Source organism: Truncatella angustata (assembly GCF_020726525.1).
Source record: "Truncatella angustata strain MPI-SDFR-AT-0073 chromosome Unknown BKA67scaffold_1, whole genome shotgun sequence".
In the NCBI taxonomy this organism is placed as follows: Eukaryota; Fungi; Ascomycota; class Sordariomycetes; order Amphisphaeriales; family Sporocadaceae; genus Truncatella; species Truncatella angustata.
The window spans coordinates 3,891,778-3,917,284 of NW_025763381.1; the positions used below are offsets into that span (position 1 = coordinate 3,891,778).

The window sequence follows — 25,507 nt, forward strand, 5'->3', positions numbered from 1 at the left end:
TGCGAAGCTTCCATGACTCGCCTGTATTACCTCATGCATTTTGAAGACGAGAACTGCAGGTCTGCTGGTGTAGCGACCATTGTGAATAAGCCTTTGAACTAATCATCTTCACTGTCTTCAACTTGCCACAACAAATGGCATGAGAGAGGAAAAGGAAACTAAACGCTTGAATCATTCATTACTATGTTACGGGACTGTAGTGGGCACGCCAGCAGCCAGCAGCCAGCCGAGCTCCCTTTCCGCTCACCATGCACCTGGCGTGCTAGAATACGTGAACATTGTGGCGCCTTCACTAAACCAGCCGCCGAAGGGGGTGCGCTTCGGTGTTGAACACCCATTCATCTAACGATATGAGATCTGGCTCACTGAATATCAGATAGAAATATTTCAGCGTCTCACCCATCCAAAAGCTCTCCATGGAATCCGTCTGCTGAACATCTATGGGACTTGTGACCGTGATGTCCGCAATTGCCGAGTTTGCAATGTCCGTCTTGGTGTTGGTCTGTACAGCGTCGAACATATCCGCGGCGGCTTGCAGTAATTTCGGGTCGCCAGTCGTCCGATACATAATGAAGATGCTTTCTATCGCTTCCGGACGAAGTATGTAACGTTTATCAGGTATATCGACGAAACCCTGTGGTAACCTACGCTCCTTGATAATCTGTGACGCAGTCTCTAAATCGTCCTTATCCGCACCAGCTCTCTCTAGGATGGCCTGCTTCCACTTCGTCTCATCCCATGGACAGTCTGTGTCCGAGTCACACGGAGCCATCCAAAATACTTCTGGCATAATGCCCAAAGGCATGTTCTTGTTGGTCCATATACAACCATCGACAAGCTTCCGTGCGGTCGACAAATGCTCGGGGATATCGAGCAGTTTCCCGCCGACTGCAAGCATTCCGCCTGCAAAACAGACAAGATGCTGACCTTGACATTCGAGTGTAGGTTTTATTTTGCCGTTCTCCTTTGAAGTGCGAACGATACCCGAAAGCAAAATGTCTGCGGAGTCAGGGACCATCGGTCTGAACATGTTGAACTTGATGGCAGTCTTCATTGCCTCCTTGTACATGTCCCCATAGTGAGGCAACAGTCCTCCAGTCAAAGCCACCATTTTTGGGAGATACTCGAAAACCGAGTCGGCCATTGCACCTAAACTGAAGGTGTTGTCTTCGGTGAACTTCATGTCGCGAGGGTTTACACCAATCGGCCACAATCCAGGGAGCCGGGTTTTCATTTGCTGTCGCTGCAAAGCCAGCGTAATCCTTTCGGTAGCATCGAACCACTTAGGGTTCCCAGTAATCAGGGACAGCCTTGTGAACTCTACACAGAGAGAACCAATCTCAGCCACGAGAGCCCATTCTGGAGCCGTCTGTTTCTCTCCTGAGATGGCACGACTTAGTTCCCAGCGAGTGATGGGCATATGATTGGGCGTGTCAAATGCCACATACAGCATGTCTCCCACCTCTCTGGCTTTCTGTAAAAGCCGCAGGTCTCCGCTCAGGTCGTATGCTGAAAGGAAGCCTCCGAGATAGCGAATCGTTGTCTCAAAGGCGTTGATCTCAACCAGCGAGCTCGAATTGAAACTGATGGTGGCTGCAGCTGTCACAGCTTCCTCAAATTCTTGCTTGAAGCCCATAATCCACAGAGTATCCAGACTATCTACCAAGGTCGCTCCCCATCCTCCAAAGGGATTTCTGGAAGAACCGCTCACTGGTGTCACTTCATCCTGAAGCCAGGCATTATTTTTATAAGCGCTCCAACAACGTCGGAAGGCTGCCCTGACGGAAGCTTGCCTCCTCAATCGGAGTTGACGCTCTCCCGTTGTCTCCAGGGGAAAATCAATCTGAATTTTTGGCAGGTTCACCGGTTTGCCTGTCGGCAATGGTCGTATAGACCGTACTGGGTAGTGGGTAGATACCTGTCGCCAGAAGTACGCCTCATCATTGAGCACTTTGGAGTCGATCTCTTGGCCATGTTTTGTCGTTGGCCAGAAGTTTGATGGAGTCTCCCGAAACGAGAAGTTATAGCCCAAGAAGAGAATGAAGAATCCCAAGCAGATTGGAGAAATAAACCTGCGCCTTCCTCCCAGCATCTTGTCGTCGTTGTCGCCGGTTTGGGCGGAGTTAATCGAATGCGAGTGACGAGAGAACGAATGACGAGTTAATCGCAAAAGGCAGCAGAACAAGCCGCGCGGAGGTATTGCAGTATCATAGAAAATCCCGTTAAGATGTCCTTCCGATTCGGTTCGGAGTGGGAGGTGTCACTCCCTGTCCTACCCCCCAGTAAGGTTGGGGCGTATGCAGGTATGCAATTGGTGGGTGAACTCTGTGCCCCTTCCAAAATAGGGCCATTTCCCATATTGTCGGCAATCTTGAGACAGAGCCAGTGGGTTTCAGACGCCGTTCACTCTTCATGCTGCGTGGAATTGATGAGCACGGTAATGTGCAAAGCTCGCATTAGGACCTTTTCTTCTTTTCTTTTTCCTTCTTTTCTTCGGTTCTCAAAGTTTCCTGGCGCCTAGGCACACAACGACCACCAGCTGATGGAAATCCTTTCACCTCTGTACGGAGCTCCGATTGTATGTCATTTACGTCATAGTCGTTTCCCGAAACCGACTGCATTAGTGCATCGAAAGGTTGAGTTGTTCCTGGGAGGCTTTGTGCCATACCTGGTGATTTCAACAGGTTGATAGCCTAGCCCTGTACCGTCCTGACGTCAAGGTTTGAGGTTGCTTGTAGCAAAACCTTCGATGGCCGTGATGCATCAAGAACCAAATGGATATTATTTGAGTCGGTATAAGCCATATGAAGTGCAAAAATGTGAGTTTGAGTTAACGAAAGGTGGTACTGCACCGGTCCGGGAATGTGTTACGACCTTGGAGCCGCCTCTGTATATATGGCATATGACATCCATGTGCGCGGCCCGGTATTTATATTGCAGCCCAGCGGTATAGCCAACAGCAAGTATTGAGATATTGCAAGTGTCCTGATATTTGCGACCAGGCAGCCCAAATCGACGACCTAGCATATGGCACATGGGCGCTTAAGTAGGCGTTGGGAGTTTTTCCAGACTTATACATGAATACTGTGGTATCATCACATCCGGTAAGGAGGCATGAAGAGATCCTTGATATTCCATCCATCGGCTTTAAATTCGTTCGGGCAGTCTCACATCATTGCTGCAAGAAGCCGCACTCGCCCGCGTTCTTTTCACTTCTCGGTATTATCGACAGCAGAGATGAACGAGTGAAAGCGATCTCATTCTACCCTACTCTTGTATTTCTTTTGTAAAGTTATCAGACGCTATTTGTCAGTATCCAGACTGTTTGACAGCACCGTAAGAGACACCCGTGAGCAATTTTCAGACACACGTTCTACCGTTTCTTGCATGTCTACGGAGCCAAAAGAAAAAGAAAAGAAATCTCATCGGAGGCAACTGTCTCTTTGCGACCGTTTCACAATACTCCCGAAGACCCTGGTACATCATGAAAAATTACTCATGAAGTCCAAATTCTGTAGTGTTCAGACGAATCAGTCGAGTCCACATGTTGTGGGTAAGTCTGTGCGTGTCTCTCAAACAATTTCTGTATGGCAACAGGTGACGAGATCCAACACTCGGGCGCCTCTCTATATACGCGTGGGAGTTGTACTGATGAAGACTCGCGAAGCTCATCTTGTCTTTTGGTCTGCGTTAGCGGGGAGTTACCAAGCAATGACCTACTAAGTGGCGGAATGGGAATCACAAAATGTGACAATACTACCGAGGATGTATACTATTGTATTGACGGCAAGATTTACAATATTGACTGTGGTCATAAAGTCATCATTTTAAGTTTCCGAGGTTTGGCTTCCCATTAGCACACACCTAGGTTTGTCAACTGATGGGAATCACGGTCACCAACTGCTCTGACTACCAGTGGCATAACCGCGACCTTCTCAACGGCTATACGTTCAACCACAACTACAGACCATTCGTCCATGCCCTCTATAGTCGGCCAGACTATAGCTTTCGAGACAACTGCATAATCGACACAATTGCAAGTTACCAGTTTTGTAGCATCTACAGCCTCTCAACCATATTAGCTCAAGCTACGCAAAGCCCGGATGTTAGCATAGGAACAGGCTTAACCGTGTCAATTACTGTAGGCGTCTTTGTTGAGACGCTTATAATAGTGATTATATGCCTGGCAGCCTTGTACTTCCGGCGAAAACGCAAGGCTTCGCACAGCCAGACAATACCGCCACCGGCGTCCCAAGAAAATATGCAACCAGTTCCATCACAATGGACGTTTAACAAGGATTTTCGCCCATCGTAATATGAGCTGCCTAGCTCGCCAAGCCCTCATAAGAACGATGTGTGCTATGAGTCGGCGCAACAGCCATAGTTCAATATTCGGTAGTTGAAGTAGGAAAGGTGCTGGCAACCAGCTTTCTAGCCTAACGGTGATCTTGAAAATCTCCTAAAAGAGGCTTATTAGAGATGCGTATACTTTGAAATGTCGTGATGTTTCAGGGTTAAAGACATGTGCCAGAAGTTGATATCTATTGTATGGAGTGCTTCTGAGATTAGCTTGTTGTCCGATCAGTCTGCCAGAGCATTTCCACACAATCTCACTTCAGCGTTTCATTCCTTGGTAACGATAATATAATTATGAACGGCATGAATGATGATAATAGGAACATATGGCTATATTTCACACACATAGTCTTAATGTAGAAAAACGTACCAAATACAGATGGCATCGAATAGTACCACAGCACTAAAAATTAAAAATAAAGCACATATTCGAGTACTTCAGACAAAAGCAAACATCTAAGTATGTGCAGTTTTGCATGTATAAGTGGGAGATATGTTCCAGCTGGTCAAGTATTGCTCAAAAATCTGCCGATAGAACTAGGAAAGGATGTCTTTCGTTTTACCGTCTTATATACTCGATGGGTGTAGCATCCGTATTGAAGACTCGCACTAAATATCCGTGTACGAGGAAGGCGTTAGCAATATAATGTTAGTTGTTCGGGCTCCTTTTTTTGGAAACTACAGCGGCGCCAGCCGGCCTCGGGGGCAGGTTGACATGCATTGAACCATCGGTCCGGAGAACAACTTCTCTATGACCTCCTCTCTGAAATGTACCGTATCACTATATGAGAGAACTTGGTGTTTGCTCTTATAAAGTCAATCTTCATTATTCCTCTATCACCACACACGCCTAAGAAACCTCCCCCGCCCCTCGAGGGGAAAACCACCAGAGAGGAAAATGCAAAGAACAAAAACTATTCGAGAATGTAACGTTCAACATTCCCTGAACGATTGGTTCAAGCCACCTTAGTCACTTTAGCTGGATAAAAAGTCTATCGAGCCAGTTATATTTGGACATGAGTTCTCAATTGAATTATCGTTTTGATTCTCACCAGGCACTCACGACCAAACACATTTTTGACTACTATTACATTCGTCCCCACATAGCACCAATGGCTGGGTATCATACCAACATCGCGCTCTTCGCCAACTCATAACGATGACCAAGGAAATATAAAACGAAAGTGAACGGGATACGGAAATTGAAAATGATATGAATATAACGCATGCAGCAACGGTAAACGCTAGAAATTCAACAATGCAAACCCACGGCGGCTTCTGGTTCATGTAGAAGACCCGGGATTCCGAGACGACATGAAATCGACTTTTCATGAATATTTCGACGAGCTGTCTTGCCACAAAGTTAGCTTGTGGTCCATGTGAAGCCTCGTATCCGCGATCGCTGCTGTGCGCGCGATCTATGCAATTTAAAAGTGTGCATAAAATCAGGATTTTTGCATCTGTGGCTTCAGGCCATGCAGTCATAACTCGACACCTGACTCTGTTGTAGGCGATTTCCGAGGCGTCCGCATTGTTAGCTGGCTCAGCGACAGTGTCCTGGCAGCTCTCTTCCGAGAACCGTCTTCATCCTCGTCCGTAAGCTCTTCTCCAAACGCCCCGAACCCATGCTTGGGGCGTTCCTCACGTGGCGTCTCAAACGCTTCAGACACCGATTGGTCATCACGCCCGGCCTCATTTGCCTCGTCATCGTCGTCATCGTGCTCAAAAACGGAGTAAGTTATACGGTGGGTTTGCTGAACGAATGGATGGGCTTTTTGCGGAGTTTGCGACAATATGTCAAATTTTTTACTTAATCTGGTCAATTGGGCCTCCAAATATTGTCGTGCAGCCCGTTCCGACTCGAGTAAAGTCAGGAGTGTGCTGTAGCGATCATCGCTTAATGTTTCTCTTGACAGTGTGGGCAAACTGGCCGCCCCCCTTACTGTCGCTGTTGACATGGGCCGGTTGAGAGGGCCAGGGGCGGGTGGAATAGAGCCAATGAAAGTGACGCCCTCTCCAAAAGAATCGTTCGAATGCCGAGAGCTGGAGTATCTTGAAGGACTCTCACCAAGTGATGCCGTTGGATAGGCCGAAGGGGCCATTGGGGATGATGTGTATGCCATAGAGGGCGCGCTGGGCCGTGATACACCTCTCTGACGTGGTATGCCTTCGTACTTGTTCACACCAGGAACCAACTCAAAGAGTTGTGTCACCAACCTTTCGAGCTTCTCGTTCCGAACTTCTAGAGTAGCCACACGCTCTTCAAGGCTTGCTGCCTGCGTGATCTTCGTTCCAAACAGAAGTCCAAAATCAAATGGTTGAGGCGGTGTTTTTGGCTCTTCGGCCTGTGGCAGCTCTGGCAAGTCTAGAGTAGGGTGGCCCGTGCCGTCTATAACGTCGTCGTTTTCGACAGCGGCACTGGAGGCGCTTGGGGACTGGAGCCCTGGGCCATAGCTCTCCCTCCAGTAGCGAATTTCGTCATTGCGACTCCGTGGTTTAGAGCCCTCCGCAACGTTTCTCAACTGAGATAGGCTCCTAGACCGCCTGTGTTGCATCAAAACGTCGCTCGTTATTGCTCGACCAATATTTTCCGGGTCATCCCCGTCAAGGCCGTCTTGAACAGTCCTGCCATGAGTGCTAGCAGGCCTCGGAGACAATCCAATTAACTCGTTCAGCTCTCTGCTTTTTCTTATGTACAGCTTGCTACTCGTTGTCGCTGCCCTTCGTCTGGACCGCATCGGTTCGCCATTGAGGGAATTGCGCGCACTCTCTATTGCAAGAATGTCGTCGAGTCCAATTGAATGTGAGCGTAAAGCTCGGTCGAACTCTGTGATTGGTAAAGATGCAGATCGTTTTGGTTCACTCTCTCTAGTCAATACCCGACCTAGGTTAGATGGGTCCTATAATGAAAGACTAGAGTTAGCTCAAAAGCAACTTTTGACATTGCATGAAATAGTCCCTACGTACACTGCGATGCTGTGCGGAGCTTGCAGGATCCTCCTGATGAGTTGCCAAGCTTCGAGGTGCTGCTTTCTTTCGCCCAAAAAGCCTTCCTAAGGTAGAGCGTAGGGTGGACTTCTTGCGACGAGGAAGGATGTGGCTTTGATCTGTTGCGCTGCTGATTGTGGAGTACCTCAGAGTGCTATTTGTGCGCTTTTGGGTAGGACTACCAGATGTGTCTGAAGCTTGTCTTGTGCCAGCTCGGAGCGATGATGCTACCCTTTCCTCCTGTGGCACCTCAAGAGTACCGCTGGTGGTGCTTCGGGTCTCCAGAGTAGAAGACCTCTCCTGCGGCACAACTTTGTTCGCACCCTCGTTGCCCAATGGTGTGGCAAGACCGGTGCTAGGTTGGCGCATAGGAAACTCATCGTCCTCTACCGGATCTGGTATAGGAATAGGTCCAGATATGACTTTTCCACGGATATTGGATTGGCCCTCCTTGGGGCGACCAGCGCTCGAGGTAGACTTGAGGAGACCGACCCTCATCGTTTCAGCGATAAGACGAAATCAGCAGCACTGCAAATTTTCTTACACTTTTTTTTAATAATTTCTTTTTACAAAGATTGAAGGAAGTGAACGACAAGAAGGTCGAAAATAAGATTGTTTGGCGCCCAGTAAAGATCCATCATCAAGTGGTCGTTCACTCAGACTGGCGTCCTTGTTCGCAATTGTCACTGTGACGCAACAAAAGGCTGATATCTGCGTCTGGCATGGCCAGCGAGTGCAGCTCGACAGCACGCTTCTCACTTGCAAATCAATATGCGTAGAATGGTCTCTACGGAAGCCAGCCAGTGGACGAGGAGAATCTCAGGAATGTGAGGAACGCGAAGCTAGTTATGGTAATTAGGCATGGAAGACCCTGGCCAATGCATCACGTATCATATCGGAGTCCTGCGACACAAGTTAAAGCCTTCCAAAGCTCGTATGGGGCCCCATGGACATGGCTAGCTATCCATGAAACATGTAACTAGAGACTTTCGAGTATTCATGTCCACGAGTGGTGAGAGCTCCAAGAAGTCAAGGAGCCAGGGAGTAACCGACTTTGGGACAAAGTGACTGGGGTAAGTCGGACGACGAGGATTCTAGGGGCCAGGACCCCCTCAGCCCGACTTTTGGGACGGACGACAGGGTTTGAATGGGTGTGGACATCCATTGATGGCTTGGTGGGGATTGCTCTCGGGAAGCCAATAGACCCATATGAAGTGAGTCTAGTTGCAGTTGCATGCACTGCCAGAGACTAGGTCTATGTCTGTGTGTCGTGTGCAAAGCTGAGCATTGTTACAGGACTAAGGATTCCATAACGCTCAAGCTGTAGCCACTAGACTCCAGATGGGTTTGGAACCGACGCAAGAGGAAGACGAGAGCGAGCAGCCTGAACGCAACAATTCGTGCGCTATCGAACAAGTCAAGTCAAGCTAGCCTAGACCACGGATTTGTCAAAGTCAAAGTCAAAGATCGGGCAGCGGGCCGATGAACAATAGATCAGTCCCAGACACCAAGCGGATTTACAGTGGCGGGCTGGAGGACTGTGACGACTAAATGTTGCCAAGGAATTAGTCTCCGGAATCTTCTCCAGTAACGCTACGCTGCAGCTTTGGCTGTTGACTACAAGCCACATCTCGAAACTTAGATAATACCGACCGTGCACTATTGTCAGTCGTGTGAGCCCTGTGATCAAATGTGATTATGGTAGCTTGAGTGGTAGTGGACTATGTAGCCTTAGTATGAGCTGCTTGCTTTTGTTCACACCGTACTGATTACGACGCTGTGCCATAATATGCACTAAGATTACTACGTTTCTTAATTATGGCTAGACACGTACATTAGGTATGTAGGCATCACAATCACCCCGATCCACTATGATAGACACTATTTTAGCAGCCGTTTTGGGGGGGGGGGGACTGATTATGATCAGATGAGTTGACGGATTTAAGGGTTGATTTTACGGCAGCGAGAACTTGCGGATATTCTCTACCAAGCTTCGAAAGGGAGTTGTTGCGAGAGGTTGGCACTCTTTGTGTGTTGTGTTTTTGCTCACACAATCGGAGCCAAACCGTGCCATTTCGGATCTGTCGGGTACGATGAGCCTCTCGAGACCCGTTCTGATTATAGCAGCGAAGCCCCTGCAATTCACAGTTCCATCTGAAACCTGTCACGACATCCGTCCCAGCAAATGTCCCGGTGGGGATCAGAAGCGCCCTGAGTGTTGTCGACTATCACTGCGGACAGGTCAATCATATAACAAGGGTCTCTGATGTTAAGATCTTCGCAATGACGAAATCCAATTTTCCTAACCTAGATATGCTTACCAGTGTTGCGGTATGCGCCCAGGATCTTACGCTCATTCAATGAGTGAGAATGTGGATTTGAAGACAGGCCCCGATAGCATAGTCCAGCTGAATTGCACTATGATCCGAAGAGATCTTGCGGTGAGCCATATTCAGGATTCCTGCCAGTTGCTTGTGCATTGCTGGTCCAATTAACAGCTGGTGCTTGTGGCTATCAACAGAATGGTTGGTTATCTTAGGCAATTGGCTCTGGAAGCGCAGTCAAGCTGCAGCACATTGCATCTCGCATGTCCTGTAGACCAATCCTGCTTTGGAACATGAACATGCATATTGTGGCGATTTGATCAATCCGGTGTAGAGGTCCGTTGCTTGACTCGCCGTTAGGGGCCTGTGGAATTGTTGTCAGAGGATGCATTGCGAGTGGCTGAGTCTGATGTTTGGATTAGTTATCTTGGACCAATTGCCTTTATATTGTCATTGCAATGCGGCTCATTGCACTAGACCTACTGGAGCGACTGCACCGTTCATGCGCTAATGCAACCATGAAGCTCGGAAGGGGTCTTTTTGGAAAATGTCTGTATCGCTTAGCCAGGAAGAGGCGTTTCGTGAAGTTCTTTCTAAATCTTTCTTAGTCCTTTGTTATTCTTTCTCAAAATCAATACAATCATTAATTAGGTAGTTCCCAGATGGGGCAGCTGCCACATGGCTGCTGGGTCATGATGCCCCGAAAGGCTTAGGGCTCCCCCGGGGGTTGTCCACTCTAGGCACACCTGAAACATGAACCATGAACAGCATGGCCAGATACCGTCACCTATCTCTACAGGGTAGTACGGATCCGTAGGCTTTTACTACTATGTAACTATGTATGTACACATTCTTCCAGCCTGCCAATACACAGTCTCGACAAATGTCGGATATTATTCCAACCCCCGATTAGCGAATGAACACTGGAGCCTCTGGGGGTGTACGATGTGCATGATGTTTTTACAACGCCGGGCACTAAAATTGGGCTTAGATGACCATTTGTTATATCTCCGAATAGAAGCATAAAGTCGGAAAGGCCAAGGGATATGCCGTGCACTGCCTTATGCAACCAAGATTGGATGAACTCATCATCGTGTCAGAACATCGTGCACATTTGCGAGTATCCTTCTTTGACCAAACCATCATTGACTAACATCTGTCAGCCCAGAGATGTGAGGTCTGGATAGCGCAAATCTGCATTCTCTTCGAGCCACTCCATCCAATCCTTGAGAAACTTGCTCCCTCTGTACGATCGCCGTTAGAAACATCCCGCAACTCAGAAGTGTTTGAGGGGTTGGAAATGCCACTAAGCCCCCAAAGATAGAACTCAAGAGTATGATCCATTGTCTAGAAATTTGATAACTCACTTTTTGACCGTGTCCGAATCACCAATGACCGTCAGTGATCGTTTCGGCCTCGTCATTGCAACTGTTGAACCTGCATTAATCTCATGCAGCCACGAGGGGGCGAGCCAGGGTAGCGTATCATCGCTGGTGACCTACCATTTAGACGCCGCTTCTCACCCAAGAATCCAACGTCGCCATTGGGGTTGCTTCTGACAAGAGAGAAAATAACAGCTTCTTTCTCCCGCCCCTGGAAGCCATCTACGCTGCCAAGCTCTATTCCAGGATAACACTCCTTCAGGGGGGCCAGAATTGCAAGCTAGACACAATGTTAATCAAAAGCCTCGAGGTCCGTAGAGTTGAATATCATGTCAACTCCGTGAGTACTTGCCTGAGCATTGTAGGGTGTGATTATTGCGATATCCTCGGGTCTGAGGCCAGCATCGACCAATTTTTGAACATGCTGCTTGACCAAAGCCGCTTCCATTTCATTACTCTTACTATCTCCCAAGAGGGATTTGACGCTCGATTTTTTCCCGGTATCTTCGTCCTCGTTTCTCTCGGGATAGTCGCCTCCTTGGGTATCAATGAAGATGATGGGCTCGTTTGTGTCTTCTGAGTCCCTAACTTCATACGGCAAATCTCTAAGCAATCGATCTTTCACGCCCTCTGCTGCAATCAATCTCCCGTCGTACAGCTCATCCGAAGGAAAACGCATGATCTTCTCGTGCATGCGATACTGCGTAGTGAGCATTCGCTTGATGGAAGACCCATGAAGAGCCAACAACCTGTCAAATAGAGTTGTCTCGAGAGTTACGTCCCTGAGGATTTTATTGCCCTCCTTCATCTCCGGCTTTACTTTAGAGTTCGTAGATTTGATTGTTGGTGGTAATTGCAAATGGTCCCCGGCACAGACAGCTTTTTTTGCTGATAGTAACGGAACCCAACACTGCGCTTCCAAAGCTTGACTTGCTTCATCAATAATGACTACGTCGAAGCTCGCTTTCTTGAGCTGGAAGCCTCCTGCTCCGTGAAGGGTAGCGAGCACAACCTTGCTACCAGAAACCAGGTTATCGACACACTGTCTTTCTCTTACTCGATACTCCTTCCTTAGCTCTTTGAGGTCGGTGTAGATCGCTTTTCGTTCTCTACCGTTCCGTGTCTTCTTAATCGACGCTTGCTTTGCATCCATCTCATTTCGAACATCCTTCACGATAAGACCAGCTTCGGAGGTTTGTGTAAGCACATCAAGTGAGTGGTTAAGAACAGAGGGTAGTAGTCTTGCTGGATGCCCGAGTCGCAGGATGGGAATCTTATGCGGCGAGAGGCGTTCCACAATATTGTCTACCGAAATGTTCGATGGCCCACAGACGAGGATACGTAGATCCTTCTTGACGAGCTGTAATATCAGTTCTATCAGTGTATGTGTCTTCCCAGTCTGTACAAAGTTAGTTATCTTAACTGAGTCGACACGGCATCAGCTCACTCACTCCTGGTGGGCCATGAATCAGTGCTATTTCTTTCGACGACAAAGCAAATCGAATGGCGTCTTTTTGTGAGTCGTTGAGGCCAGGCTCGATCCATTCGATATTTCCGTACTCCGGATCGGAACTCAGATTAGCAGGAACAAAGGAAGGTGTGCTTAGACCAAACAACACTCGTGTGAACATGGAGTATTCTGATTCCGACATCTTCAACAGTCTCTCCATGGTCTGGTTCATTCGGCGATAAGTTACATCGTCTGCCAGCTTGACTAACCAGACACGTCCAGCGATCTGTACATCGTCCCTTTCCTCATCGGCCGCGACTGCAACGCTGTCCGTCTTTACTTTAGTGATGACGCCTCGTACACCCTTCTTTTCGAGGTCTTTGATCTCTTTCTTCTTTGCGCTGCCCGCGGGTTGCTCAGAGACCAGCACAATGTCCCCAGTTCGAATACCATGCTCTGGGAGCTCTCCAGTGCTGTTTTGTGCACTGTCAGGACTGAGTTCCAACATTGTTTTGCCGCCCAGACCCGTGCGTTGGGCTGAGATGACAAGATTGGTGATGGCCAATCCTGCGCGGTGCAGAGAAGTCGGGCTTGTACTTGAGATCAAGCCACTGGTTTCTTGGAGCTCGTTCTGTAACTCGGCATTGAGAAGAGCAAGCTGCGTTTGCGCAAACGCCTCAACATCCAAGGGTTCTTTCTGTGCCATTGGAGCCTTCCAGCCTTTGCTCTGCAGTTCGGTGTACTTTCGCATAAATGATGATGTCAACTTTGCGGCCTCAGAAAATTGCGATGTACCGTGACAATATATCTAAAAATTATCCGGTGGAATATATTGCGAGTCCGGAAGTGCTTGGTGAAGTTGTCGCTTGGACGCTGGCTGTAATGGATATTATAAATCGCTCTGGTCAGAGCCAACAGCTACAGTGCAGTAAGGTTAGTCCTTTACCCCATCACGTCACTAGACAAAAAATCAATTCCTCCGAAGTGAGTCGTCACACCACAACTCCACTTCGGGCATTCATTGGCTATGGCAGATCAATAAAATGAGGTTGATTTACGATTCGATGCCGACTTAAAATCTTTGCATCATAAGGGTATTTCTTTTCTTTTTCTTCTTCCAATAATAGAAAAAATTTCATAAAAAAGTTTCATTAACCTAATCAGAAGTCTCAGCGGGCTGAATGACAACAACTACGATTAATGATACAACCATGAGCGCAAATGCAATTGCAGATACTAGGACAATTGTTCCTCGTGATGCAGGAAATTTGCCTTTCGAGATGATCCAATGCTGACTCTGCACATATCTCTGATATCCCAAGAATAATACAAGGATCGAAATACCGAGAAAACACGCCCCTAATGGTTTGCCTAAGTGCCGAATTGTTTGAAACGATGAATCATCGGGCGCACTATTCAGGGACGTATTCAGGCGAAACAACTGCGTCACAGCTATTCCAATTGACGCGAACGCTAATGAAGTCCGCAACCATGCAAGGAATGTTCTTTCTATGGGCAATCGTTAGTTTGTTCCGGTTATGTGAACCATCAAGTAAGCTTACCCAAGGCTAGGTGATCTCTAGCAACGCTGCCCTTGTTTTCTAACTCAATGGCCCATATTCCTGAGAGGTACTGTTTCCAACTATTCTTCTCTTTGTTGGCGTTGTGTCCATTAGCAGTACCGTTCGTAGCAGGTGCTGAAGAAGGTAACGCATGAGTAGACGTTTGGCCGGATATGGGGGGTGTATTAACTTGGGTGGCTTGATAGTCTCTCGTGTTGCCCCTCATGAATATACCCGTCCTCTCATCGGGACCGTCTTCATGATCTGGGGATTGTGAAACTGGTTGGAGGTTTGGACTACGGCCAGACGACCAAGATGCATTTCTCATACTGGAGGCCCGTTCTCTGCCCGTCTACGCTGACATGTTAGTCAAAGCAGGCTGGCTATAGGTGTGCAATTATGATGTCTGTTTTTTCAAGCCTCCGATTACGTAAGTCGTCCCACGAGTAGGTGACAGAAATTCCGACAAATGCTTGGCTCAGAGACGGCGGAGTCCAATGAATACGCACCTCGAGAATCGCATCGATCCTCCCCTGCGTCGACTGTCGCCTTGGTGACACAGAATTCGACGGTCTAGCAGCCTGTTTCTGCTGAGAAGAAGCTCTCTTTGAGATGGAGGAATCATTCCCCGGATTGGGCGGTGGCTCGTTAGCCATGAGGTCGGCTGCTAGAATATATTATAATGTGAGTTTGCTGGGTATTGCGCGCAAGTTTCAATCACGCCATCGGCGAGCCAGGAAACGTGCGTTCCGGCGTGGGGACCGGCCTCGGCGTCCTTCAAGCGCTTAAATAGTTCACCGCTGATAGTTAATGAGCAGCGGAGAACCTTCAATGTACAGTTGCATCAAGCTAACCGTGTTTCTTGTAGAGTCTCTCAATCTCGCAGTATCTCTTGCAGCATCTTTGGGTCTTTGCGCTTGAACAAGCGCGTCATACAATTAGCTCAGATCTTGTGCCTCGGTTAGTCCAATTAAACAGCCAATGCCAGCTGCTGAGGCCAATCACCACATTCCAAAGATAAGTTGTCTGCACAGAATAAATTGGCCGGGTAGCACAATTCTGACATTGCCATGCAACTCAAATTCGGGATACACCAGACAACCACTATTTCGACCAGAGCCCTCAATAAATGGTTAGCTAGGTATTAAAAATTCTTCCGATGTAGTGAGAATTAACCCTATTGTTTGCATATGAGGTGGGCTTAGTGTATCTAGCCGTTCTTAAACCAGAAGTAAAGACCAGTTTTGACTATCCACCCATTAGTGTATCGAGACGCGCCTCAATATGAAAATAGGCACATAGAAATTCATTCATGTTTCTTCTCTGGCGATTGTCAACAAGTTATGCTACGAAATCGCCAAGTGCCAAGCTGCTAACATTGGGATAATGATCGGGTTCTTGTGTGTCGTCCGTGACGTGCACTTGGTATTTTGCATTGGCTCTTTGAAAGTAATGAGTATAAACATGTATGTTTACCACAAAGGTGTCTTGACCATAGAGATCACGGCAAGGGCTCACTGCTCTATTCCAAAAGTTCAGTATTCGTTCGGCTTAAGAACGTAATGTTTGGCAGCAGTCCTTACAATGGGTATCATCTCGTACCTGAATGTTGATAGGGACTGGAGACTGAAACCCTCAATATGTCGTAGGGCACTTTCCAGATCGCTCAATACACAAACTCATAGCAAATTTATTCTCCAACATACTTAGGTTTTAATTTAACTGGTTGGCAATGCCAAGTTACACGCATGAAACGTCTTGTTGGAAATTTTACCCTGGGGAAAGGCGACGCTGAAGTCGAATGTTCTCCTCTAGGGCGAATGCGTAGGTTGGCACACAAAACAGAAGTTGGGTTTTTCTTCAGCCCTAGAGATTTTTAGACATTTACTGTATCTATACCCCGTGCATGAGGGTTATTGAAAAAAAATAAAAAAAAATTCGAAGGCTGTTTTCATGCAAACCTAGGAGATCAATCAGAACACTACAGTTAATCATACTTAGGTAGAGAATCCAACTTATCAACCCTGAGAGCAACGCAATATATTTACGTGAACAATCAAGCCTGGTGCAATCGCCCAGTCAGATTTTGACATAATGAGCGCTCGTGTGGTGCGGGGTTCCTTCTCAGTGCTTACATCACAATAATCACAGTCTTCTTAGTGTATATTTGTATGTTTGTAGGCGATCCCCTGGTGTGGCTGGTTGGCCATCATATAGCTTATGTTAAATCATGCCTCTCACATTTGGAGTGTCCCAGATTGAACAAGCCTTTCTGAAAGCCATGATCACCTTAGCAACCCAACAGATCGTTACTGATATTACAATCGGTGTAGGACTTTAAGGTTTTCGAACAGATAGCCTTTTGAGTCACTACTTCTAAACCATCTTGTATTTGGTCCGGATATCTAGGCATACACTAACTAACAGTCACATTGCATGTATGTTTTCTAAATTAGTAACGAGGCATAATACTGTGGCGTTTATGGTCGTCAAGATGGAGACATTCGTTAACTTTTTCAATCAATACACAACCTTAGTCACGCGTGTTACCCACGAGTTCTGGAGCAAACCCCCTGAGAGGGTTTAGGATTCATAGCACATCCTTATTAGGCAATCATTGTCCCCAATTGTTGACATGTGTCATGGCTGTACTGTTGAGCAAGTTCGTCACTATGACACGTCCCAATAATTCGCAACGATTGGGAGGCGCCCGTGGAAAGATCGATTTCCTCATCCTCCTCCCTCTTCGAAGCTTAATGGCAGACATCCTCCACTGTATACTTTGGTATCATTACGAGCCCCTCGGTTCTTTTCTTGTTTTAAGTTTCTTTTTTTAGGCACATCAAAAAGAAACATTAAGTTGTCATGGTAAAGCATGTGGTGGGACGGGATCCTGGATAATAAGACCGGACAGATCAGGCTGGCAATCTAGTTAGCCACTTTTGGGATGCCTACATATTGCGTTTGGAAGGTTGGTGGTCTTTTCAATACTGTAAGAGCAGCGTGGTAGACTAGATCTGCAGCCCTATGGAGGACGTTCTATTAGCAATAATACGAAAAGCTCTTGCGAAAGGGCTTCGGAGTATGTATCGAGCTATGGGCAGTTACTTCCACGGATTTGTTTGAATCCAGCCGCTGGGAGCTGTTCTTGCGCCCGTATGGAAGAGTGATCGCTCGAAGATTGCCCCCTTAATTAAACACTGCTCAATTTAATACTGTTGTAGACTGTTTCGCAGTTTCATGGGGTTGTAACACCGGGACAGCCGAGAAGTCGAGTTCAAGAAAAATTACAGCCAGGCGACAGTCAGTATTCTAGCATATAACCCGAGATAAAGGACAAGAAATAGAAACACTACCTCTATCTAATATCATTATTCTGCGCTCCTATACGGCTCGCACAGGCTGTAATCAGTGTCCACCATCCCTATATACACTCTACTTTTATGTTTGCGCAATTGACAGCTATAAACCTAGTAATAATAAGTTTATTTTAGAGATATTCATCGCTTTCACGAATTTCAGTCGTAATGGAACGGTTCTTTCATTATTATTCAGCCGTGTTAAACGTCTACATTAACACCCTGAAGCTTCTTGGCCAACATTTTAATAATACAACCGTAACAACTTCATTACATGAACATGTCATGGGAATCATCGTATTTACTATATAACTAGCTATGGCAAGTCCCCTAAGAATGACGCCGTAAGCTAGAAGGCGGATTTATTAGCAGTAATATTATCATAATCTTTACTGTTTTCTCTAAAACAATTGGAAGCAACGCTTAAAAACAGTGTTAGAAATAGAAATTTTTATAATTCAGATATAATAATAATACTAATTTACCTATAACTAGCAAGATTAGGATAGCGTTGTTGGATCTATCCTTAGGGGGTAATACCTATCCCTCGATTTATATTTGGTTCGCAAATTGTAAGTAGACTTGGCACGCTGTCAGATAGTTTCGAATTCAGACTTTAGCCTATCATTAGTGATCAGATCTGCTCTATGTACCGCTAGAGTATCCCATCGTCTCATGTCGCTTAACGCACGGCTTAGGATGATTTAATATTTGCAAAGGCAGACAATACAGTTCCGGTCGATGAAAACGGTTGACAAGATTAAAAAAATTCTTTTACTTTGCGAAACGACCAATAAAAAAAGCTGCAAGCAATAGCATGTAACAGATTGGCTCTATTATTGACCGATAGAAGATGATTAGTGTTGTGAAGGAACGATCTCGATACAAGCATTAGAGAGCCACATATTTGTGCGCTTCATTTGAAATCACAATGCTTCCATTTAGTATACTATTCACCAGTACCTTATCAAATGCGGGCAGAAAACCTAAGGAGATTGTTTTGAAAACCTACGCACCGTGGAGTTACTGGGTGATATCGAGTGGTTTGGATCGACTTATGGCCTTGTTGTCTAGACTAGCACTAAGCTTATCGATGGTTACGAGCCTACGTTGTGCTTATCGACAATCCTTATATCACCGACAAACCATTGGGGCTGCAGGATTGGATCATGTCGTATCTGTCTAGGTTGGTGTAGTATGAATGAAAAAGGCAATGAATTATGAGTTTAAATAGCTTAGAGGATATGATTATCTCGCTCTTAGAGATTTCTCACCCACTCTGTACGTAATGCTCAACATATAGCGAGTTGTTAGATTACAGCCTTTACAAGCCACAGATTTTGCCTCGTAGCAGTCTACTCTATCTGACTGGCTACGGTACGCTACAATGCATGCCGATGAATGATAGGAAACTCCGTTTGTTTCCAACCATGCGTAAACTCTTACTGTTGGCGTCATATGACGTGTCTAGTAAGGAATATGTCCTGTCGCACTGGTCTTTCGAGCAGGATAAATCTGGTAAGGTTGAGCTGGAATGGCACTTCGGATAACTTCATCACAAGTTGCCTCGAGTAACATCATCTACGGCAGATGCCTTATCAAACATGCAGTGTTCTACATTCAATCAGATCCCCAAGCGACTAGCCATATGTAATTGTCCTTGGGTAATGTTACTGTTTGCCAGTGTTCATCGATGTCTACCAATATGACCACCGGCATTGCCGTAAATATATTCCAGTTCAAATAAACATCAGGTGTTAGTAGCTCATTATAAGAGCTCTGTTCTGCGGAGACGGGTTGTATCTACACTCCAGAGGAATAAGCGTTTGCTCCTGTTGCGATTTGTAGGGTTGATGCTAAACATCATGATCACAGTTCCTTGAATTCTGAGATTCTATGTAATGACTAGTTTAGGTTGATGTACATACATCAACGCACGTCGAACGCCGCGGACCGAGAGGGGCCGTGAGGCTTCCGCCTGCCCCACGGTAGGTCCAAGCGGGACAGACATACATAAGAGGCACTGCTTCTGCAGGATTCAACGGAGCGATTGGCAGTCGACATCAGATGTCTCTGACATGCGTTTCCAAACAGTTCTGCCATTAGGAATTGCCGAATAAAACCCTGAAGGCTTAGCAATGTGACCCAATATGTAACCTCGGCGCAGTATGCTAATGCAATAGTACGTCGCTGGGAATTTCGCGTATAGCGACTACCCTTTTGGCTCGGACTTTGAATATGCACCCAAGCTCATGCCGAGGACCAGCGAATGTCGGTCGCCAACCGTGAGCACAGAATTGACAGACATATCGGCGAAGACGTGCGGCGAAGGGCAGCATCTCAGCAACGCTATATGCTCCAGACTACGTAACTACTATGCGGTAAACTCGTCGGGTGTCCTATCCTCTCGGTCGTGGGGCATTCCAGGTGCCATTGGAACCATCTGAACCGTACCGGTAGAACCTAGACGCCATTGAGGCACCCGAAACTAGTTGTTGATGCCTTGTTGTCTGGTGGACAACTTTCTCAATGGTCTGTGTACCATACTGAGCAGATAAGGTGCTCCAAGCTTGGAGATCGCCCGCGAGCTTCACAACCAGGACCACCTGCGATTAGCGAGTCAGAAGTGGATGCTTCCCATTACGTCTTGGGCCAGACTTGCAGTCAAAGTGATGTGATCCCTCCGCACACGTCTTTCTGCATGAGTCTGCTCTTTGCGAAGACGGGCAGCTGAATATTTGCTGTCGGTGGTGACCCGATGGAGGCGGGGCGGCGGGGAAAGCTGTAGCGGCTGCGTTTATAGGGAGAAGCCATGCAGTATCTGAAACACATGGGCAATGGTAGTTCTGGATCTGACAAGTCATGCAACATAACTACCGTGTATTCCTCACCTTAGCATTTCGCCGCTTGTGTACTTGTGTGATCGTATTCTTGCTGCACCTATGTGGAGTTTCCCTATGCAGGAATTTGCCTTGGTGGCCTCATAGATTTTTCGAACCATCAAATGCCATTCGACAAAATTTCCCCCGTGCATTACAAGCACCATCGCCAAGGCCACCTTTGTCATGTTTCGAATGGGCCTTTCAATACTTTTCGACACCAGCGTTTCAATCGGCAGCCTCTTTCGATCAACGTTTCGATCGCCATCAACAGTCCCAATTGCCCGGCCGGCAAGCGACTGCTTTTAGTCCAACGTGATGTCACCCACCGCGTTGTGCATTGTTGCTAGTAACAAGCACTTTTTGCACTCAAATGGCTTCTATAGAAAGATCGCTGCAGATACGCGAACACATATGCGTTTGCTTGGTCGGCCCTGCGCGCCGTTGGATAAGTCCAAAAGAGGCAGCTCAGTAGCAGCAAATCCTTGCTATGGCTGGAGCATTTCCGACAAGGCATCTGATGCACCAGAGAATGTTGATTGCAGCAAGTGGCTTGTGGAGCAAAGCTGTTAATTGTTCCAGCATCAAATGGGAGTCAACTATCTCCTTGGATGACTATTATCAATGATGAAACTACCCCCAAACGTCGGTGTCATCTTTGCTTCGGCATAGATACCTGACTGGTGTTGTATACTCAAAGAGTATTGAAATGTTTTACGTAAATGCAACTAGAATATAGCGGTCCCGAATTGACTGATATAGCCATGCCACATTCTGTGGCTCTAACCCAGATCAAGGATCATCGTCCATGGCAGCCCGACGCTATTTTCTGAAGTCATTCAGACACTTGCTATGTACTCTGACTATATGGAATAAGGTTTCCACCGAACGTTTCTCGAACTTGTTCATCGTCTGGGGCAGGTTTGCCCAAGAGATTTCGGTGAAATTACGATCTTCCGAAGTGTAGATCCGGCCGCCCAAGCAAGCACCTATGAGCTCTCATGGGGCATCAATGACGCAGCACCACATGTGTTAGTTGATTGCGTAAGAACATTATTCTTGAAAACTGACTGCCTTGTTCGCACCCACCGAATACTCATCAGACTGGTGACCCATTGACCGCTTGCGTAGGATATCGAGATGCTGCTCGGCACTTGATCTCTCGTTCCTTGGGTTCTAATGGCTGGCTATTGAGTCTAGATGATTGCTCCGAGGTTTAGTTTTACATTCACTAATCACCAACAGCTATCTCTATCTCTACGCTGGTTAGCATGAAGATCCCACTATCATGCTTTGGCATAGGTGACCCCACGTGCTCGACCGATAACGCGGGTGCGGGACGGCGGCTGTCAGCAGCCTACCTGCCTACTTGAACAAGGTATTGAAAGTCATCGATTTCTACAGGGCACTAAGTCACTGACAGTTCTCCGTTGTGACCCTGGACCCTTGAAGCAAAGCGTCCAGCTTGCTTGCTTGCTTGCATCATCGTAGTCTAACCGAGTCCTACTTGGAAGCAGAATGGTCTGGAAATGATTGTCATTCAAATTGGCAGTGACTATTGATATGCGCGAAAATTGGATCACCGAGGTCGACTGGAGCTCGCCTAGATGTTTCAGTATCTTCTATCCTTCTAGAAAACCCATCGACAGGGTCATTTCACCAATCGGGGATGTTGGACCTGCATTAGTGTGTGAGAATAGACCCTCATTCAAATAGTTTCTGGAACTTGGCCGTGCCATCTTCCATCAATGCTCCAAAATGCACCCCGGTCTACGAACCCTGGCATTTTCCCTGAAATCTTCCTGGCACCTCTCCGCCTTCCTGAAGCCGTTCATTCACTACTTGGTAGGGATTGCCTTGAAAGCCACCACGATATTCGGTATGGTTCGTATACTCGACTCGAAGGCCAAACTTAAAATGCTATCTTATGGTATGGGAAACCCACGGCCCGCTCAAATGGTGCTTTTTTTCATAGAATTGCTGTTTGTGGAAGTTATCGACACCAGCTGTGGTTGTTTTGTTTTGTTTTTGTTCTTTTTGTTGCCACCAACAGATAACTGTGAGAACCACTTAGGACCGAATACCCTTGCAAGTACTAGAACTGTGGTTGGTTCCAGCATTTGCCGGCAATGATCTCCCCAATCTTCCAGAACGATGTGTCTGCTTGGTGTCCACACCGATTTCCGGACTGAGGGACTGTATTTGCACCAGACCGCTTGCTTGCCAATAGATATCTATCGCTTGCGTCTCACCGTAACATGACCCTTGTTGAGGGTTCATTACACTAACCATGCGGATTTACATCCCCGGCTCTGCTAACATGCAAAGTACGTAACGGCTCTTCAATGCGCATCACAGAGAAACAGAAAAAACTTCTATTATTCGCAAATCCGGGGGTGAGAATTGGCTGGCTGGTCCCTTCTGGTTTCTTCCTAGTTACCGCGGGCCGTTCCCATGTTTCCACGACATCATCAAGATGTGGTCTGTTCTCGTAATAGATTGCTTCCGTTCGACTCGTGGTCGATCACATCATGCGATTTTCTTGCAAGGTGATTTCGGCGATGTCCTTGCGATATTAGAGGGCAAATTGTTACCCATGTTGTGGTTCGTAACAAACATGCAACAATGGCTGAGAAACTAATCTCGAGGTGCCGAGACGTCGGGACACATTGAGTTGACTAGGCCTGCAACCGGTAACAAGGGCTAGAAACATTCAAGGTTACATAAAATAGTTCCGAGCTTCCTTGTTGTTGCTGTCACAAGTCAAATGACACCATGGTCATTGTGAAGCACGAACGGAAGGGCCCCAAGGGTCTCGTGAAGATCTTTCCATCAGGGTATCATCAGCTCATGATCACTCAGTGATTGACTGGATACAACTTTGTCCCACATGCTGTCAGTGCGGTGTGTACTTTTTTAGTCAATTGATGGAGCACTCTGCCGAGGCGCTGCTTTTAGAGTGACCTCTTAACGTCTCTCTGTACAGTAATACGTAAGATTATGCACAGAGGGGGTCATAGATGAGCACTGAAAAGAGCACGTCGACATCATGATGATGGTGGTGGTGGTGGTGGTGGTACAGTAGTAGTAGTGGTAGTAGTAGAATAAACCTTCAATATTGCGACCGTGGATAAACCTTCATATAGAATTGGGTTTCGGGATAAACAAGTGGTGAAAACCCTGTGCAAACCGGCGTCTTTCTTCTTCCGAGCAAAAATTGAGTCGAGTTAGACTTATGCAGTTTTGGACTCTAATGCAGTTTCTCCTGCACGAAGACGCAGGAACAAGTCTTACATGAAAAACACTGTTCATTTGGAACAGCAGACATTATTGGACGGCCCCTGCGCAAGTGCCCATCCACGAGCATAACGGGTTGAAGAACCTTGTCAGGACGCTGGAGAACAATTCTCTTGCGCGTTGCGCACAGACGTCGTCAGTGATCACCGCATATCTTGTTCCTATCGGGTTACTGAGCCGAAAGATTATGCAGCTTGCAGATACGTACTTTATGCAGTGCAAGCGTTGGCCTGCGGTAGTGCTACCGGATTCGTAATGAATTGAAAGTGGATGCAGGCACATGAATAACGCGAAGGAGCATTGGACCATAGGTGGAGGATCTAGAGTCGCTAATGGAAATGGTGTGATATGGTGCTTGCATAGCTTGCATAGTATACCCCATACATCCAAGCGGGCATACTTGTCACCTTCGGCGAGTCAATTAGATGAGGACTGTCAGACTCTGTGAGCTCCGTTCAGATGAAGCTCACTGCAGCTTTTACGACGACGGCGCATCCTAGCAACAACGACGACGACGACGACGAAGACAACAACAACACCAGTTCTGCCGCTCATATATCTTGCCAGCATAGTACCTAGCTAGATGAGTATCTTTCAGTTGTCAACTGTGTGAGCTTTCTCTCATTGTCCTGTTGTTTTCTTCACTTGACTTTGTTTCGAAACTACCGTGTTAGCAGGCCCTAGATCCATAACAGCCATTCAATAGTCTGTCTGATACGGCACGGCTGAACATCTTGCTATTAACGGCAAACAACAAAGTAAGGTTAGTTATCTTCAGCGGCGTTGAAGAGTCTTGAATCGTGTCAGCTAGCAGCCACGTTCGACTGATCGCAAACTACGAAATGGGAGCTAGGCATTTCCCGCCATCAAGACATGAACTGTCGTTGTCTCATAATGCCCTATGCCTTTAGTTTGGTTATTGACTAAGCCATCGGCCGTGAAAGTTTACGTGGTGGACGGGTTTCTCTGCCATCCAGCCATAGCCCAACCTATTCTCTGAGGAATTGGGAAGAGCTGATCATGGGAATATATCTAGACAGATCGTTTTCAAAACCTTGAATGGGCAAACTCTAGATTGATTGAGAGGGCGGCACGAGCAATTTGACATGTTGGCCATTGTGCCCCTCCACATCTGAATTCCCCGACGCTTGCGGGGTGCGTCGGCCGATAGAAATCTAGATCGCTTTTCTCGCTTTCCTCGGCTACTCTCTTGGGAGTAGCGAATTCTGAGATATGGGCAATGAAGGTCATCACATTGGTCTTTCTGATCTGGTTGGGACAAATAAGAGACTTCATCGACCAATTGAGCTGATTAGCCATTCCCATGCTGTTGGAACCACCCCCACCTTGGCAGCCAACGCTGTCGTGTTGTGGCATAATTCTAAGTATGGGTTACAGGGCACATGATTGAGTGGAGTTAAGTGAATCAGCGACAAGCTGGATGAATGTGAGACCAGCAATGACGAGAATGGCGTACGCAAGTGACTGACTTCGGCGCAGGGCGGTTTCATATTTTGAATGGCTCATAGTCCTGCAGCCGTATAGAGAGCTTGCATGAAGTCACCCACGAATGGAAGCACCCAGTGGATGCCGCTGGGCGCTGGGATGCCCACACACGTCCGTGATATTCGTTCAATAAGCACCAACCGCCGTCATCCGCGCTGCACACCACTGCGCACCACTGCAGCATTGGAGTTTAGCCAAAGGTAGGTCAGGAACCGGGCGGTTCTCTTTCTGCCGCATTCGTGCCCCATCTGCACCATAAGCACCAAAACAGCATAAGTCGTACTTAAGTTTGTACATAGTAGGTCGAGCTACTGTAGCTGAGCGAAAAATGTGATCGGTGCTTTTTGCCGCACAGAGCGCGCGCTCAGTCGGAAACTGACCCAGAGGCAGCCCGCAATAGCATT

At 47.1% G+C, this 25,507-nt stretch overlaps 5 protein-coding genes across 5 annotated transcripts; all 5 read right to left on the reverse strand.

Moving 5' to 3' along the window:
• Positions 1-197: 197 nt before the first annotated feature.
• BKA67DRAFT_38803 (family 47 glycoside hydrolase) lies at positions 198-2,436 on the reverse strand. The gene has a single exon (XM_046096597.1). The coding sequence runs from the start codon at positions 2,090-2,092 to the stop codon at positions 293-295; it is 1,800 nt and encodes a 599-aa protein (XP_045964199.1). The 5' UTR covers positions 2,093-2,436; the 3' UTR covers positions 198-292.
• Positions 2,437-5,837: 3,401 nt separating this feature from the next.
• Positions 5,838-7,842, reverse strand: BKA67DRAFT_530186 (uncharacterized protein; the record flags this gene model as incomplete). Its single annotated transcript, XM_046099200.1, has 2 exons — positions 5,838-7,256; positions 7,324-7,842. 2 exons carry the CDS (start codon positions 7,840-7,842, stop codon positions 5,838-5,840), a joined length of 1,938 nt encoding a protein of 645 aa, XP_045964200.1.
• A 1,329-nt stretch (positions 7,843-9,171) lies between these two features.
• On the reverse strand, positions 9,172-9,790 carry BKA67DRAFT_38874 (uncharacterized protein). The gene is made up of 2 exons (XM_046096604.1): positions 9,666-9,790; positions 9,172-9,569 (listed from the first exon to the last, which is right to left on the reverse strand). The coding sequence occupies exons 1-2, from the start codon at positions 9,699-9,701 to the stop codon at positions 9,231-9,233; spliced, it is 375 nt and encodes a 124-aa protein (XP_045964201.1). The 5' UTR covers positions 9,702-9,790; the 3' UTR covers positions 9,172-9,230.
• Positions 9,791-11,342: 1,552 nt separating this feature from the next.
• BKA67DRAFT_530187 (AAA domain-containing protein) lies at positions 11,343-13,251 on the reverse strand (the record flags this gene model as incomplete). The annotated part of the gene is made up of 2 exons (XM_046099201.1): positions 11,343-12,449; positions 12,502-13,251. The coding sequence occupies 2 exons, from the start codon at positions 13,249-13,251 to the stop codon at positions 11,343-11,345; spliced, it is 1,857 nt and encodes a 618-aa protein (XP_045964202.1).
• A 385-nt stretch (positions 13,252-13,636) lies between these two features.
• On the reverse strand, positions 13,637-14,978 carry BKA67DRAFT_641222 (uncharacterized protein). Its single transcript, XM_046105770.1, has 3 exons — positions 14,572-14,978; positions 14,063-14,414; positions 13,637-14,009 (listed from the first exon to the last, which is right to left on the reverse strand). Exons 1-3 carry the CDS (start codon positions 14,716-14,718, stop codon positions 13,657-13,659), a joined length of 852 nt encoding a protein of 283 aa, XP_045964203.1. The 5' UTR covers positions 14,719-14,978; the 3' UTR covers positions 13,637-13,656.
• Between the last annotated feature and the right edge of the window lie 10,529 nt (positions 14,979-25,507).

Coding starts and splice junctions, on each gene's coding strand:
- BKA67DRAFT_38803 (XM_046096597.1), bottom strand. CDS start 2,092: ATGCTGGGAGGAAGGCGCAGGTTTATTTCTCCAATCTGCTTGGGATTC.
- BKA67DRAFT_38874 (XM_046096604.1), bottom strand. CDS start 9,701: ATGAGCGTAAGATCCTGGGCGCATACCGCAACACTG. Junction 9,570..9,665: donor GGGCGCATACCGCAACACTG/GTAAGCATATCT, acceptor CCGCAGTGATAG/TCGACAACACTCAGGGCGCT.
- BKA67DRAFT_641222 (XM_046105770.1), bottom strand. CDS start 14,718: ATGGCTAACGAGCCACCGCCCAATCCGGGGAATGATTCCTCCATCTCA. Junction 14,415..14,571: donor GGATCGATGCGATTCTCGAG/GTGCGTATTCAT, acceptor ATGTCAGCGTAG/ACGGGCAGAGAACGGGCCTC. Junction 14,010..14,062: donor TAGAGATCACCTAGCCTTGG/GTAAGCTTACTT, acceptor GATTGCCCATAG/AAAGAACATTCCTTGCATGG.